Genomic DNA, 17,171 nt, shown 5'->3' on the forward strand with positions numbered 1-17,171 from the left:
CCAGGAATTCCTCTCCTGGTGCCAGTTTTGGTGGCTCAGGCAGGAACTGTTGCAGTGCTGGAGGGATGACATGATGCCTGGGGCTCATTTGCAACCCCTTGGGTGCAAATCCTTTGGTTTTGGGAGTTTGGGACACAGATGCCCTGGAGGAGACAATGAAAGGAGGAGCAGAGGAGAGTTGCTGCTCCCTCCCCAGCTCCTGGTCTTCTTTCCTGGCAGCTCAGGTATCCTGGCAGGTGCCAACAGCTCTTGTGAAGCATCACCTGAGATGCCTGTGCACGTGCCAAGGCTGACACAGGTATCACTTATGGGTCCATGGGTATCATTTATGGGTCCATGGGTAAAACTTACAGGTTTCTGTGGGGCAGGGGGCAAAACTTTCCCATTTAGAAAAACTTGGGGAGGCTGCAGTACACATCAGAGGTTGTAGAGGGTAAGGCCCAGCTCCAGGTAGGTGTTGTAGGGACCCAAATCTCTAAAGGCAGGTTTGAGGCGTAATTCAAGTGTCAAGTTTCTTAAAACATAAGTAGGTGGGTGGTTTTAGCGAGTTTGTCATCAAATATAATGCAAACTATACCTGAGCTTGAGTGCTTGGGAAATTGCTGGTTTAGTTCCCAGCCTTGCAGTGTCTGGAATCTCTCCTGGGTAAACACAGACCTTTGGAAGCCACAGGGCTGCTGGCAAGAGGTTGGTGATGCTGGTGTTGGCTTGCAGGTGGTGAACCCTTCAGAAACAGTTCCTAACCTGCAGTTGTGTTCTCAACCTTTTGGCAGCAGCAGGTTTATGGAGCACTGACTGGGAGGTGCTGGTGTGTAATTAGAAGTGGCTCTCTGTGACCAGCTGTAGGATATTGCTGGGTTAATAAAAGGTTTCACTTGTGTTGTCTTGGTAACAGAAGTTTTTGGGAGGAGAAGTGCTTGGCAGGTAAGTTGCTCTTGCCAGGCAGAGGTTGCCATGCTGGCCACAGAACTATGGCAAGAGGGATGGAGAGTGAGGTGTCCAAAACACATCACTCTGGGCAAGGAAGGGCCAGGGGGGCTAAAAGGGCCTTGATGCAGCTTCACAGAGGCGTTGGGAGATGCCTTTGCATCACACGTGCACCTCAAGTGCCACCCACACCGTTTGTGTCACAGTGAGTCACCAGCCCAACAGCTGGAGAAATTATCCAGCCTGGGAATCGGGGGATGGAGCTGCTGGGAGGTTGGATGGAGGGTGGTCAGAGAAGCTCCAGGGCAGCCTCGTGCTGTGCTGGGTGCTGGTGTCACCCCAGGGACACTCATGGTGTGGCAGCTCCAAGTGCTTCAGCAGGTAATTACCAGGGAGCATAAACACCATGATCTCAGCACACTCTGCTGCCATGTGGGGCTGAGGGACCTGTGCAGCCTCAGCCCTGGCTCTCCAGAAGGCTCATTAGATTTGTAGAAGCTGCAAGAAGTCATCCTGCTGTACATAATTTTAATTGCCTGCTCCAGAGTTGCTTCTTGGCCCGTGCCTGTCAGATAAATGCTGTGCCGCGTGGCACGACCTGCCTGCTAAGTTACAACAGGAATAAAAAAATACTGCAGAAAGTAAAAAAGAAAGAAATCTAATTATGGGCTGGAATGGTGTTCTCAATCTCTATTGCCATCTGCAGCCTGGTGTGTTAGGACCAGCACAAACAAATCAATAAAACCTGCAGCTTTTCTTATGTTGCCTTTGGCACTTGTAAGTAGTTTGTGCACTGTTCATGGGAGCACTCTGGTTTCTCCTCCCTGGTGATGTGCCATCCTCAGCCAGGAGGTTTCAGCATTCATTCTGTTTGCAAAATCACTCTGGGATGGGGATTTGAAACTCTGTACCTGGAGAAAGGGCAGCAACGAAAGGGTTAAAAAGAATTATCTGGGCTGCAGCTTTAATACGTGTGTCGTGTGGAGGGCACGAAACTGAGTTTGGTAGGAGGTTCTTTGTCTGGAGCAGCCTTGGCAGTAAACAGATCTGTGATCTCAGAGGCAATGAGGCACCGGGAGCGCTGGCAGGGCCGTGGGGAGCTCAGGGGCCAGGAGGCTGGGGGAGACTCCAGCTCTGAGCGGGGTCCATAGGGCTGGAGCTCCGGGTGTCCCAGCAGGTGCTGCCATGCCAGAGGGTGGAACTGGTGTGAAGCTGCTCGTGTGATGAAAACCAAACCCACCCTCTTTTGCTAGCCCAAGTTTCTTGGAGAGCAGGGGCTGGCGGAGGATGCGAGAGGGCGATGAGCGGTCCCAGGGACGACGGCCGCTGTCGCAGGGCAGTTCACATCGTCACCGAGCTGTGCCAGAAGAAAAGCCTGCCCAGCTTGGACCTGGACACCTGCAGGGAATTCCTCCTGCTGCCTTCCGACCAGAGTCTCATCATCTCCGAGCCAGGTACGGTCCCTGCTCCCGTCTGGAGGGTGCCCGTGGAAGGCAGGAAGACTCCGCAGGGGAAGGGAAATGTTTGGGATCCCCGTGTTAGACCTGAGGGATTGGTCTTGGCACCCTTGCTGGGGGGTTATTTCCCTTTACACGTGTTCCACGGTGAAGTTTTGGGTGCCAGTACTGCCTCACCTGTTGATGTGGAATGGGAATGCTGCACGGGGGGACAGTCAGGGTGTTCCGGGTTGGTTAATGAGAGAAAGTTTCTGTGGAAGTTCCTTTTGCACAAACATGGAGTCCTGAATTGTATAAAACAAAAACCAAACCAACAAAAAAGAGTAGTAAAGAGCCTATTGAAGTAACTGAGGTGACAGAAACTGTTTGCTGCTACCCCAGTCTGAGAAAAGGAGGGACTCACATGGATTGCATGGATTTTAGTTCACCAAAAGGGATCTGAAGGTACTCCCACGTACATGTTTTACTCTCTGTAACGACTGCCTGAGTTGTTCCTCCTCAGGTTGTAGAGCCAGGGAGGGACACTGGTGTGTCAGTGATGAGTCAGGAATAATGCTCTGGGAGCAAAGAGGCATCTCTGTGTTACAAAGGGGGAATTTTCCATACATTTCTGCTCACACCTCCTTGCTCCAGTGAGGTCCTGCTGTCACTTCAGGAGGCATTGGCAGGGAAAGCTTGAGTCCCATGTGCTGAGGAGCAGAACCCCAAATCCCATGGTTTTTAGCATTATTGATGACCTGTATGTGTATTCCAACATTTTCAGAAGGATCCTTCTAAGGTTTCTGTAGGCAATGACCTGCCAACACAGGTGGGTTTCACAGCATCACTTCTCACAAACTTTCTTTCTCTCCTGAGCACACTCTGCAGAGCCCCTGTGCAGCACAGTCACCCATCAATCCCTGCCCAAGTCTTTCTGTGTCATCTTCCTTTCCTTTTTCCTGCCCCCCTCATGCTGGCATGTGGCTGGCAGCCAGGGCAGGTGTCACCAGGATTCTGCCAGCTGTTGGTTTGCACTGGTGCTTCCAGCACTGTTTTGCTGGTATGCCCAGCCAAACACCTTCCTTTCACATTCCACTCTGCCTGTAACTGAATTCTCTTTTTAATAACTTTGCTTTATACCTGCTTGTTCTGGAGGCCTCTTACCATGGCTCCTAGTGTCCTTACACATCACATCCCATGCAGCTCTTTTCCTTATTACAAATAACTTACTGTATCACTTCGGAATTCTTCACCTCAGCACCAAAATTAACATTTTCCTGACTCTGCAGCATCAAGACCCGCGCTGCTCTTGTTCTGTCCACCCTGACATGATAGATGTGAATTTATTTGTGCAGCCTGTTCAGGACCTCGTGTTCAGGTCACAATCACATCATCATCTGCCCTTAGCATTGCAAATGTTTGTGTGCTCTGAGCTCTGGTTGGAGTGTCAGCCCCAGTGCCCTGGTGAGTTGTGCTGGGCTGGCTGCAGGAACAGCCAGGGCTGTTGTCTCTGCTCTGCACGACTGGGCCCATTTTTATGTCTAGACAGCATCGAGAACACACTCTGGGCCCAACATGTGCTAATATTTCTCAATACCTGGCTGTAAAACTGCTCCAGCACAGGAAAATATCTGTTTGCATTAAGTGTTAACTAATGTAGTTACAGAGGTACGAAACCTTTCCCATCAGTGTCTGGATGTTTATCTAATTATCTGCGTTGGTGCTTTTTCCATTTTATCCTGAAGTCTCATGTTAAGCAAATTTGCTCTGGGCTGCCTGGAGTCCTGTGTTCAGACCCAGCGAGCTCGTCCTCATAAAGGCAGGCAGATAAAAAGCGTGGTTGTGTGAAGATGAGCAGATGGCACGAGGCATGTGCCATGTCAGTACCAAGGCAGAGGAGTCCTGGCTCCTGCTGAAGTGTCCCCGTGGGGACAGCACAACCCTGGCAAATGAACACCAAGTTTGCTGGAGTCAAATTGGCCCTATTTGTCATCATCATGTGAAGTCTCGGGCGTCTTGGTCAGTTTGTTGCCTCCTGGATAAATCTATTAACTTCTGGCTGAATGAGCCTGGCTGGTCGAGTATCCTGGTGAAGTTCCTGCTGAACAAAGCACTGCCATGCTGCCAAAGCTGGGACCCAGGCTGCTCCTGCACAGCTCTGCCATCAGCCCCACAGGGGCAGTTTGGGGTTTTTTTCTGCTGTTTCATGTGTTGGTGGGGAGCAGTATCCTCAGGGAATGCCGTGGAGTAGCGAAGAAATGAGCCAAGTATCACCAGCCTTCTTGAACTGCATCCAAGGGTGGAAAAAACCCCGTGAATATAAAAATATTACTGAACAGTTTATGTAAGAGTAAGGCTTTATGCAGTGATTACTTTTTTTTTTAAACCATTTTGGACTGAATGGTTTAAAGTGCTGCTGTGGACGAGGTAGATGCTCATCTACTCTCTGTCCTTCGGGTTATGTAATAGCTGAATCTCCTCCTTAAAGTCAACAAGAGAAATGGAGCTGCAGCATTTCTCCTGTGTACACCCAACAAAGGAGGATTGCAGGGCTGCTGCTGCTGCTGGCAAGTCACCCAGCAGCTAAATATGTCAGAAAAATGAGGTGTTTGGCTGGGGAAGGTTTGGGTCCCGATGCATCAGGGGGGTGTGAGGGGGAGCTTCGCCCGCAGTTTGGCCCTCGGCGGTGCCAGGAATAGAACTGATCTCTTGGCTGGGGGCCCTGAGATCGAGCGAGCTGCAGCAGCCTTTTGTTGTGCCTGTCTGAAACCCTCCCCCGGAGCTCCCTCCATCTGATAGCTCTCTTCCCTGCCAGGCCTCAGCTGTTGTGCAGGGATGCTGGGAGTGCCACTGGTGCACAGGCACAAGCTGCACGCAGGGACAGTGCCTGTGACAGGGGGACAGCATTTACCACTCCCGTGGTGTCCCTTAAGTGCATGGACATGGCCATTCTCTGCCCTAGAGGGGCAGTGGGAGCTCTTGGATCTTTGAGAGAGTTTGTGGTCCGGCCCCACTGAAGTGCAAAGCCCTTGGCTGTGGAGCAGGGGAGCCCCCACTGGCAGGACCCCTCAGCACAGTGAGCTGCCCCCCTTCCCAATTCCTCTTCCCATGGGAGTGGAGCTGCAACAGCCTTTGGGAAACAGGGAGTGGTCCAGTGCAGGGCCAGTTGGTCTTTGATGATCCTTGTGAGTCCTTTCCAGCTCAGGAAAGGATTCTTGAGCTGAATTCTGCAATTCAATGATTCCCCGTGGGCTGCTCTGAGCTCCTGCAGTGGAGTGAGCTCTCCCTGCCTGCTCCTGCCCAGGGCTGATCCAGGGGGATGAATTCTGTGGACCTTGCTGAGGGAAGCTTGGTTCCAGCATCCCTCAATCCCTGGGAACTGGGACTGTGTTGTGCCCTGCACAGCTCTCACCACCATGAACTCTGCTGTGACTTGTCAGGTTGTTGCTGAGTTTGGACTGAATTTTGTTGCTGACTCACTCCCCAAATTCCCCTGAGCTGGGTCCTGCTCCCTGTGGATTCACAGTGCTGGGTTTGGATGAGGACAGAGGCTGCCAGCCTGGGAGATCATGTGGAGGGATGGGATAGAAGGTTTGAGCTTGACTCCTTCTGAAATGAATGTGCAGAGCTGCTGCAGTGGGACTAGAGAAAGTAGGTTTGGATTGGGTGTTAGAAAGTAATCCTTTCCTGTGAGGGTGGGGAGGCCCTGGCACAGGTTGCCCAGAGAAACTGTGGCTGCCCCATCCCTGGAAGTGTCCAAGGCCAGGCTGGACGGGGCTTGGAGCAACCTGGGCTAGTGGAAGGTGTCCCTGCCCGTGGCAGGGGCTGTGGAACACAGACAAGTTTTAAGGTTCCTTCTAACCCAAACTATTCTGTGATTCCATGATTCTGTGAGTGGAGCAGGTGGCTTGTGATGCTGATTTAAGGGATGGTGCCTGGGTATGGGAGAGAATTTACAAAAGGATCAGAGCATATCCAGGAGCAAACCCCTGGGTTTGATTCCTACCTGCTGCACTACTGTGCTGTGACTTTCTTTAAATAACCCAAGTTGTTGTGGTTTTTTTTTTTCTTAATGATCCACTTGTAAAAAGCTTTGCTTCCCTCTGAAAAGCTCAGGATGCAGTGAGTCCACAAAGATCAGCAGTCCCTGTTGATCTCAGCACAATGTGTGTACCCTCCTCAAACCCTCCCTTATGAACTGGCTCACCCCTGCAAAACGCTCTTGTGCTTTCCTGGTGCAGGGGGTTTAAAGCTGAGGTGAGAGGGTGGAATAGGACAGCTGGGGAAAACCAGAGGCGACTTTAGGATAATCTGTGTTCCCAGCACATGTTGCCAGCTGTCCTGGGCTCTCACCCCCAGTAATTCAGAGCACATTTAGTGTTTTGCCCCTTGTGTGAACTGTTCTTTTTGAACTCTCAGTACAGCTCGTACAGCGCTGAACACCCTCCTGGCACTTGGCAAAGACTATTAAAATGTTAAACCAAGCACAGAAGTGTTCTTGCTGCTGGCAGAAAAAGGGGTGAATTTCCTTGCAATAGAGGATTTTTTGTTGCGGGAATGTTGGTGCAGAAAGACCATTTTTATATTGAGAAATTGCTTCTGGAGTATTTTTCTTGGAAAAAAAAATTATCCCATGGCAGGATAGTTTGACTAATGGGAAAACTGATTACACCCCCATTCATGGATATGGGATGCCTGCAGCCACTACCTGTGAAATATGGGCACGTCTGGAATTTACTCACCAGCCCTTATAACGGTTTTCTGAATCACCATTCAAGTGTATTTTAAGTCAATATAACAGTAAACATGCTCAAAGCCACCCAAGCAAAGCTAATATTATCCACTGAAGCTTGTGTTTCCTCAGGCCAGGCATATGAGGAGTTGCTCCTTGGGGCAAATATCCTTCTTATCACGGAGTAATGCACTTGTAAAATGGATCTTGCCTTTCCTCCCAGGAAAGAGCCAGCCAGAGCTACGTGCAGCAGATTTGCTCTTTAGATCGAGTAAACCAGGTTTCTGCTCAGGTCCTGGAGGTATCAGGTTCAGACCTTGCTGCCAGGAGGAAGGTTTGCAAAACTATATTGGAACAGGGTTGAAACCAGTTGTGTAAATGTAGGAAAAATGGATTAAATCGCCTGTCTGTGGACACGTGTCTCTGCTTATGTACTGTGTGCGGATCTGTGACTCTCCAGCTGCCTCTGGCTCTGCTCTGTGATGGTCCTGGTAAATAAAATGCACCTCTGGAGCTGTGTGGAGTGTGCGTGTTCAGGAGCCCTGTGAGCACCTCTCTGCATAGACGCAGGTTTGCAGCCTCCTGATTGCTGCTGGTTGATTCATCCCCGAGGCAGAGCGGGGAGGCTGCTCCTGTTTGTAGATTTTTTGCGGACCGGGGGAGCCTGTTCCGATGCAGCTGCAGTAGCCTCATGCACAGTCAGGGCTCAGCATCTCCAACTCCATAGAAACAGGCGGCGGGATCGCTGCCGGTGTTAATTGATGCGCGAGCAGGCTGAGGGCAGCGACCAGGGACCGCTCTGAGGAGCTGCTGCCGCGCTGGTAAGTCCACATTTCTGAAGTTACTTTAATAATTCTTTCCTTTTTTTTTTTTTTTTCCTCAACATGGAGCCGCTTATCCTTAAAAAAACCCAAACATTTTCCTTCAGCAGTTTCTGCCTTCGCCGCTGAAACATTTTCTCCTGCTCTCAGCATCCTCCCGACGTTTCGCCGAAACCCAGCGTGTGCTTCCTTCCAGCTGGTTCAAACCAGGGCACACGCACAGCCTGGCTCCGATCTTCCCCGCCGTTCCGTGGGATGGCTCGGGGAAGGTGGTTGGCGTTTTTGTGTTTGCAGGTGTTTGTTGTTTGACATCTTTGCCGTGCTGGAGTCGCTCCGTTTGCTGCACACACCCCCCCCGTGTGCTCGCCGGCAGCCCGATCCTCTCACATGTGTGTCTTCATTCTGCAGGGACAAAACAGACCCACAACAGGGTCTCACTCCTCATGCAATTTGTTATTTAACTACAGTTTCGACTATCCTTAACTGTTTTTCTTACCTGTTTCTTCTTACTGTTCCCCGTTTCTAGGTGCAATCACATATTCTTCCTCAGGACCCTGGGTTCCCATCTCATCTTGGTTAGGCAGCTTTTTCTGGCTTTAGTATTTGCTATTTCTTTTTCAAGGGTGATAATATATATTTTTCCTTCCTATCTGCATGTCATAAAATCAGGGAGCTCGTCTGCAACAGCCCTTATTGCTTCAATCCAGTGGACTCACTAACAGAGCAATCACGCCGGCAGTTGTTTGGGAGAGATGCAATTAGTCTCCCTGCCATGTATTGTCTTTAATTATACTTGTACCTTGCAAAATGGCATCCTGGAGGGTCAGGGAGGGGATTTTTGGAGTGATTATTAACTGTACATTTCACCTGCCTGAGGAATAAAGAAAGTTATCCTGCAGGGTGTCTCCTGCGTAGCGGAGCTGCAGATGCTGATTGAGGGTGTCTTTATGTTTAGTTCAGTTTGTTTAGTGCAGGTTCATGTTTGACAACATCACAGGAAACTGTGCAGCAAAGCTGAAGGCAGGATGCCAGGGAGCAGGGTTCATAGAAGCCCTTTCCAAGCCATCATTAAGACACACAGCCCTAGACTGTTTGGTTCCATGGAACAGTAATTGCCCAGGAATTCTAGCACAGCAGTGCCTGTGGGATTGCATTACTCTGTTTTTCTGCATGTGTTTGTAGCTGCTGCAAAGCAGTGAATACACTTGTGTGACACAGTGTGAGGTGAGCACAGAGAGCACCTCCTCATTTTATCCTCTCCAGATGCAGCACTTCATCTCTCAGATGCTGGAGAGCATTTGCTCGGAGTTATTTGATCCCAGATCTGAATCTGGGCTCTGGTCAAAATGTTCTTTCTGGCAGGATTGTGAGCTGCAGGGTGTGGAGCAATAAGAATCACTGGAAAAGGGAGTCTTAGAACCCATTTAATCAATGTGTGGGATCAGGCAGCCCAACCTGCACACACCACTGCTGCGGAGCACATTTGAGGGGTTAAAGATCCCTGTCTTTGTTCCAAGCTAATGGAAGCAGCAGCAGCAGCAGCTAATGACAGGAGCAGAGCCTTTTGGGGAGGAAGTTCCCTCATCATTCAGCGCAGCTTGAACAAAGAAATGCTCTTTTCCAAACCTCTGCATTTCTGAAAAGGGTCCCTGTACCAGCCCTGGGGCCCGGGCAGGTGGGGCCTTCCTGGCTGCTCCATTTGCATCCTGAACAGTGCAGGACCCACCAGTGCTGCTCTGCCATTCAGAGCCATGGGCTGTTGTGTGCTGGGTGTTATTGGCACGACAAGTTGACAGAGGGAGAGAGACAGAGGGCATAATGTCAGTTTAAGTGATTGTTTTGGGTCTAGGTGGCTTCAGTTGCCAACCTGAGGACACTGGTCTGGGTATGACCCAACCTTTGCAGCCCCTGGAGCCAGGGGAGTTCTGGATGAATCCTGCATCTCTAGTTTTGGGTCTCTAGTGTGGCAGATCCAGGCAATGAAGCTCCTCCAAGATGCTGCGTGAGCTCAAGGAACCCCTTGTGCTGGAGGAGCTCCATGTCCTGGGCAGGGACCACTCAGGAAAGTCTCTGGAAAGCTTTCTGGGCTGCCTTGTCCCACAGTTGGGATCTTCTGCCCACCCTGGCTGAGCACTGCTTGGATTGCAGAGCAGGGGGCTGCTGGCACTGGGATGGGGGGCAGTGCTTGTGCAGGGCTGGGGTGGGGAGAGACCCCAGTTCTGCTCCCAGTTAAACTTCATCCTGAGATCTTTTCAGGGCAGCCTGATTTTAGTGACTTTTGGAGCCAAAATGGAGTCCAAGAGAGAGCTGCAGGGAAACCTTTCCCTAAAAATGAATCCCACAGCAGGAAGTGAGGGACAGCGAGGCAGCATCTCCAGGGTGGAGAGTGTGGGCACAGAGGCACTGCTGACCTGTGCTGGTGCCTCACGACAGACACAGCTTTGACCAAGTTTTTGAAGGGAAATTTTAAGGTTTTTGGTTGTTTAAGGGAGTCAGAGCAACAGCAAAGAGCTTTTACTTGTTTCATTTGCTTCTCATCCTGAAATGCAGCTGGATTTTTGCATCCCAGAAATGTCTGGATTTCTGTGGTTTCTTCTCTGCCCGGCTCTGCTCAGCTTCAGGTCTGAATAGAGGCTTCCCTTGATGTGGAACAGTCTCCACAAGGTTCCCCTGACACACAGAGCTCAGCTCAGGCCCTGTCTGTGCAGAGTCACATCACAGGAGGAGGATGATGCTCAGAGTCAGGGATTTAACCTCAGCCCGGGTCACTGTGTGTGTTCAGCACCACCAAGTTGTTTACAGATGTTGCTACAGCATATTGTGATTAAATGTCATGGGATTAGCACACAGCCCTGTGCAATAATTGCAGGCAGTGTGGCTTATAATAGTTCATTAGCTTGTCATCACTTAAGCAGAAAGCAACGACAACTCTTACTATCACATTTATAATGCTCTAGAGAACAGTTGATTAAGTCAGAAAGTGACATAAATCACTGGGAAATGTTTCCTTTGGCTTGAAAAAGTTGGGTTTTTTTCCTATTTTTGTCACTTTTGATAACAGAAGTGCTGTGTTTCCGACAGCCCAAAGTTCCCCTTTGGGCTGCACATGCCAGCAGAAGTTTCAGTGACAAATGTGCCTTGGACACAGCCTGGAGGGAAAGGCCAAATCAGCCAATAACCACTGAATACCAACATTTTTGGTCTTCAGGAGCCTCTGATCTGTCCCCTCCAGCCCAGCTGTTCTGCTGGGGCACAGCCCCACTGAGTGGGTGTTAGTTCTTGTCTCTGCTGTGTCTCTCAGCACAAAGCCCATGGTCACCAGTGGGTGAGGTGACGGTGGGAGAAGGAAGTTTTGTCTGCAGATCCCTCTGGGGATGTCAAGCTGAGGATGGGTTAAGGACTGTCCATAGGCAGAGCCAACATCTGAGAGGGTGGCTGGGACACTGGATTTGGCATTACAGCTCAGCAGAGGTGTGGGCTGGGTGGTATTTCATGGCTGTGCTTTGGCTGTTCAGAGCCTGCGAGGGCAGAGGCTTCTCCTGCCCAGAGCAACCACGCAGAGGGCTTGTGCCTGTCAGCTGTTCAGGATATTTTGCTTCTTTTTGGGGCAATTAACTCTTTCTCCATTCTGTTACAGTGAGCAAGGCACAAGCTCCAGGCTGCCAAACTCTCATCTTGCATCACACCCCTTTCTTTGTGTTTTGTGCACTTTCGTTTGGTCGGAGTCGATGATCTTGGAGGTCTTTTCCTTAATGATTCTATGATTTGTATGTGCTAATTTGTTCTTTTTTTTTTTTTTTTTTTTTTGCTATGTATACATACAGGGCTCTAAAGTGCCTCGTGGTTGACTCTGCACTTAAAAATCATGTATAGTCTTTCCCTCTGAATGACTCTGTTCAGATTTCCCCTCTGCTTTTTTAAACTCTGCCGGGGACTGGAGGAGCTCCTGTGACTGAGAGCATTTCCTGCCTCTTCCCTGGGTGGTAAAAGGGCCAAACCTTCTACCTGGTGAAGAACACCAGGTAGCAAAGGGTGTGGCAGTGTCTTTCCTCTGTTTAATGCACTTGTCTAAGCATCTCTCTTAGACCCTGAGCTGTGACAGTCCCCACTGAGGAACCAGGCCTGGGGTGCAGAGAGGACGAGGACAGGGCAGGCATCGCCTCCTCCGAGCCAAGACACAGCAGGAGCTTCAGCTGTAGCCTGGATATGTAAGCAAGAATAAAAACAACTCTCTTTCCTTCTTGCAGACAGGGCACAATGCAGGTGACTGCTCAGGTCTGTCCCAGGAGCCCATCCTCTCACAGCCGTGAGGAGCCCCAGGCTCCAAACATGACACGGGAAAGCCTGGAGGCTGTGGTTGTCGGAACAGAGATTTATTCCATGTGCAAATTCATGGTTAAATATTTTCTCCTTAATTATAATTCGAACTGGAGTTTATAACATTGGGGAATTTGCAAGTTCTGGCACTCACAAGCTTTCCAGGGAAGAAAATTCTCATAGAAAGCTCTTCTCTGTGGTGACCAGGACAGGACCTGATGGAACAGCTGGAACTGTGTCAGGAGAGGGTTATGTTGGATATCAGGAAAATATTCCTCCCCCAGAGGGTGGTTGGGCACTGAACAGGCTCCCCAGGGCAGTGGGCACAGCCCCAAGGCTGCCAGAGCTCAAGGAGTGTTTGGACAATGTTCTCAGGCACATGCTGGGATTTTGGGGGGTCCTGTGCAGGGCCAGGAGTTGGACTGGATTCTTGTGGATCCCTTCCAGCTCAGGATATTCTGTGATTATAAATTACACAATAGTTAAAGGAACAAAACATTGGCTGAAATTGTCCATGTCACACATTCTAGTTCCTTTCCCAGCCAGAGAGCCACATCCCCATAAGAAACACAGTTAATAGTGGGAAAAGCCCTGGCACTGCCTAATGAAGGAAGTTTTGCCTGGATGGGAATGATGAGGCTGCTGTTTGCACTTGGGTCATAGATCACAGACGCTTGAAATGCTGGATCCCTGCAAGGTCTCCATATGAAGGAGGTTGTCTCCATCCTTGCAATAATGAGATGGTTTGAGTTTTATAGTCTTATATAATTACTCTCAAAATAGCTTCTGATTCATCCTCCCCTTTGAAGCTTATAGTTTGCATTCCAATAAGCCCTTGCATGGCAGGAACCCTGTGGTAGCAGCAAATTAATTTTTAAGAAGTTTTTTGCTATCTAACTGAAACTTTGGCATATCCAGTTTGGCATATTCCTGTCCTTGTCTCCCCATGATCCGTTCCACGGCTCGGTGTGTGCAGGAGATGAGGAGGCTCCGTCGGGGGTCCTGGGGAGCCTGTGCTGGCAGGAGGAGGCTGGTGGGAGCTGATAGCACAGGACTCAGTGTCCAGGGCCTGGGGAAGCACAGGAACAGGAGAAATCTCCTTTCAGCTTCCAGAAAGGCATTTCTTCCAGGGAGATTCTGTGGCTGGATGGTGCTCTGGGCAACCTGGTCTAGTGGAAAGTGTCCCTGCCCATGGCAGGAGGTTTGAATAAGGTGATCCTTAAGGTCCCTTCCAACCTAAACCATTCCATGTTTCTATGATTCTAGGAGTGTCTCCTCTCACAACATCCACCTCATGAGCATTCCCAGCATTCCCACCCCTCTGCTGCTTTGAGAGGGGAGTTTGCCTTTGAGCTCCGTGTGATGAGCTCAAAGTTTTCAGTCTGTGAAAACTTGTCAATTCAGATTCACCACTCTGTCTTCAGTGAGATTGCTTGTTGTTGATGCAGAATAACAAAAGAAGTGGATTATTACTTACATGAACAAGAATTAAAAACCACTCTGATTTGTTTCTCTGTTGACCAGGACCTGAGGGAACGGATGGAGCTGTGTCAGGGAAGGTTTGGGTTGGATATGAGGAGAAGGCTCTTCCCCCGAGGGTGGTTGGCACTGAACAGGTTCCCCAGGGCAGTGATCATGGCCCCAGACCTGCCAGAGCTCAAGGAGTGTTTGGACAATGCTCTCAGGGACAGGGAAGGATTTTGGGGTGTCCAGTGCAGGGTCAGGAGTTGGAGTCAGTATTCTAAAATTCTATGATTCTGTTTTTTTTCTGGATGAGTCATGGTGCCAGGTATTTCTGTGACTTCAATTCCCTGTCCCACAAACTCTCAGGATGTGTCACTGTCCTCAGCTGGGTGATGGTCCCTGTCCTCCTACAAGGGATCCTGAAAACCATCTTCACACCCACTCCGGTGGGTCTGAGCAGGGTGTCTGTAGGTGTGGGTAGAACCATAAGTGAGTCCTGACCTGTGCTCCTGGTGCTGGGATCACTCCCTGCACAGGAGGAGTTGGGAAGGTCTAAGAAAACAGGCCTGTGACCCTCAGACCTGAAGGTGATCGATGTCCCCAGTGCTCTGGGGTCAGATGTGGTGCCCTGCAGCCCTTTACACCTCCCACAGCATGAGATAACGTCTGAGGGGTGGCAGGAGCTCTGCTCCACCCAGAATTGTGTTCTGACCTGGTCCTTTAACATCTGCTGAGCACTTGATGAAATATTTTCCCCTCACTGAGACCCACAGCTCTGTGATCATGTTGGAGCAGCAGCTCCTGCGCTGCCAGGCTGCCTGTGAAAGGCAAATTGACGGCACTTAGACTTTGAAGTGACAGCTCCTAATGACTTGCCTGGCTCAGGAATATTTCAGGGTATTTTCCTGTAGCTCCTGGCTGCCTGGAGAACGCCACCAGTAAATCAGGAAGTTGCTGAAGTTTCAAATGACAGCCAAATGGCAGCGAGGGGGCCCAAAATGTGACAATGAAGCCACCAGCAGGGGACTGGCACACTGGACACCATCCCAGCAAACACAGGCAGTCAGTGAGTGGGCTTGCAGTGCTTCCCTCCCGCTGCCACGCTCTCTGCAGACCCCAGTGCCCACTTAGCTGTGGGCTCTGTAAACACAGCTGCCAGCTGATACAGGGATTGGAGCTGTGTGGGGTGACAGGGACAATCTGATCTTTATTATTTGTTCTGTTTCCATTCCTGAGGCTTGGAGAGGGGATAGGGAGCTGGCTGAGAACTGCTCTCTGCTGCACTGCAGTCGCCTCTCATCCAGCTCAGCATTCCAGGATTTATAAGCCAGACAGTTTCCTTTCCAGAATCCCTGTTGTAAAGGGCTCTGTTTGCTGCTCACCCCCGTGGTGCCCCTCAGGGTTTGCTGTGTCCCCAAAGGGGACATTCCCATTTGTCTCTCTGGCCCCTGGTTTGGTTTTTGGCTGCAATGCTGCTGTGGAGGTCTAATATTTGGTTTCTGTTCCACCCAGTCCCTGTTCCTTCCTCCAAAGCTGAACAGCTTTGCTAAATAAACATGTCTATGTCTGAGGTTTAATGGAACCCTCTTCCCTCTCCGCAGCTGCTGCCCTGTGCTCCCCTCTGCCCACAGGCCTCTGAGATCCACCACGGCTTCTCATGCCTAATTTCCAGCCCTCAGCTAATCAAACTCACATTGCTGATGCTTCTCAATTGAGAGAAAATGAAATCAGCAGTTGGTGGGTGCCTCACATGGTCCGTTGTAGCCCCAGAGCTGCCTGTCTTCTCCTCCAGCAATAACTCTTGTAGTAATCCATCACTTGAGTGCGTGATCCCTACAAAGCCCTGCAGAAATAGAACAATATATTCTCACAAGCACTGTTGCAAGAGAAAAATGTAGCAGAAAATGGACGGAGGAGCCTGGAAATATCTGCTGGCGTGGTGTGAGCGATGGCTGGTGTGAGACACTGGAAAACCAGTCATGCAGCCAGTGCAGGAGAGGAGAAGGTACATCACCATCACCCCCTGTCTCTGGGATCTGCCATGTCCTGGAACTGCTCTGCTCTTCCAGGACTGTTTGCAGGGGGAAGGTGTTACGTGCTCCGAGTTGTAGCTCAGAATAGCTGGGAGCTGCTGAAGGAAACCCAGTGGGGAGCAAATCAGCCCAAGCTCTCCAGGTTTTCCATGAACAACTGGAGAACTTATGTGATAGAACCCCTTGCAGGGAATCACAGAATATGCTGAGCTGGAAGGGACCCACAAGGATCCAACTCTTAGCCCTGCACAGGACCCCTTTGCTCTTGGTAGGATCAGTTTTGAGGCTGTGTCTGGGTCTGTGCATGAGGATGGAGCTGTGGGTCCAACTGTGCTGTGGTGACAGCACTGCTGGTACCCAACACCAGTGGAGGGTCAGGTCAGGGTGTCCCCTCTGCCTTGGTGAGGAGCTGCAGGGCCTGAGAAAGGTGTCTGTCCCCTTGCAGGTGTCACAGAGCTGGGAGAAAGGGACAGCTGAGTGGTGGCCTCTTCAACTGAGCTCCTCCAGCATCACTCTGTCCCCACTTGGCACCTCTGCCTGCAGCACTGAGTGTTTCCAGCCCATCAGACTTCCACTCATGGTATTCTAGCTTCCTTTAAATACAACAGGTAGCTGGAATGACTAATGGATGCTGGAGTGCTGAGAGAGCCATCAAGTGTGTTTTGTTTTCTCTATGGGGAGTGGGTGGAAGGAAAGCTAAATTACATCTTCAGGATATTAAATATAACTCTTCACATTAAATTCGGAGTTAGCCATGAATCTCTTTAATGACAGTGCAAGCTGCTTCACAGCAGTAAAAGTCAATGTTGCCACAATTAGACCACTATTGTCTTGCAGTTAACAGACTGCTGTAATCATGACTCTGTCATATTATTAATCGCTTTCTGTTTGGACCTTGCTAATTATCCCCTTTGGTAACTCAGTTTGGGTATTATGGAGTCATCAGGGACATCAAGCTGAAAGGTACTTCAACCATATCTCTTAATTAGTTCCCATCCAAGACGAAACAAAATGGGTGATTTTACTGATGAGCTGCTCCCTGAGTCCACAGATCCTGGGGTGAGGAGTGCTGGACTAACCATGGAATGATTCCCTATTCCTCAGTTTGCTTTTAGCTTCACAGTTTTATTGCCCCATTGGCTCTTCGTTCTTCCCTGGGCCTTTAGTCTTTGATTTAAAGGCAGTAAAAAGCAGTGATCTTCTTGGAAATTTTACAGTTTTGAGCCATTCTGTGAGCTTTTTTGGTTAGGTTCAGCAGCAAGGAGTTTAGATGTCACAAAATGGGTAAAAACCACAAACCAAGGCACCGAGTCAAGGCAGAAATGAGATCATTTGTGGGTGGCATTGATGGGATTCTGTCTCCTTGATGCTCTTGGCATCCCTGTTGCTTGCTGTCGGCTTCAGGTCTTTTTTGTGGTGTTTTGGTAACAAGTGGGTTATA

General features: G+C 50.0%; 1 protein-coding gene across 1 annotated transcript in view; it reads left to right on the forward strand.

Moving 5' to 3' along the window:
• Positions 1–1,955: 1,955 nt before the first annotated feature.
• Positions 1,956–17,171, forward strand: part of SYT6 (synaptotagmin 6) — a 36,364-nt gene continuing 21,148 nt past the window's right edge. Inside the window, exon 1 of the mRNA XM_027659823.1 lies at positions 1,956–2,381. Coding sequence (XP_027515624.1) covers positions 2,228–2,381 — 154 coding nt within the window. The 5' untranslated portion in view covers positions 1,956–2,227. The remainder of the gene's footprint in view (positions 2,382–17,171) is intronic.

The sequence above is a fragment of the Corapipo altera genome, unplaced genomic scaffold (genome assembly GCF_003945725.1).
Source record: "Corapipo altera isolate COAL_440 unplaced genomic scaffold, ASM394572v1 77b, whole genome shotgun sequence".
NCBI classification, from domain to species: Eukaryota; Metazoa; Chordata; class Aves; order Passeriformes; family Pipridae; genus Corapipo; species Corapipo altera.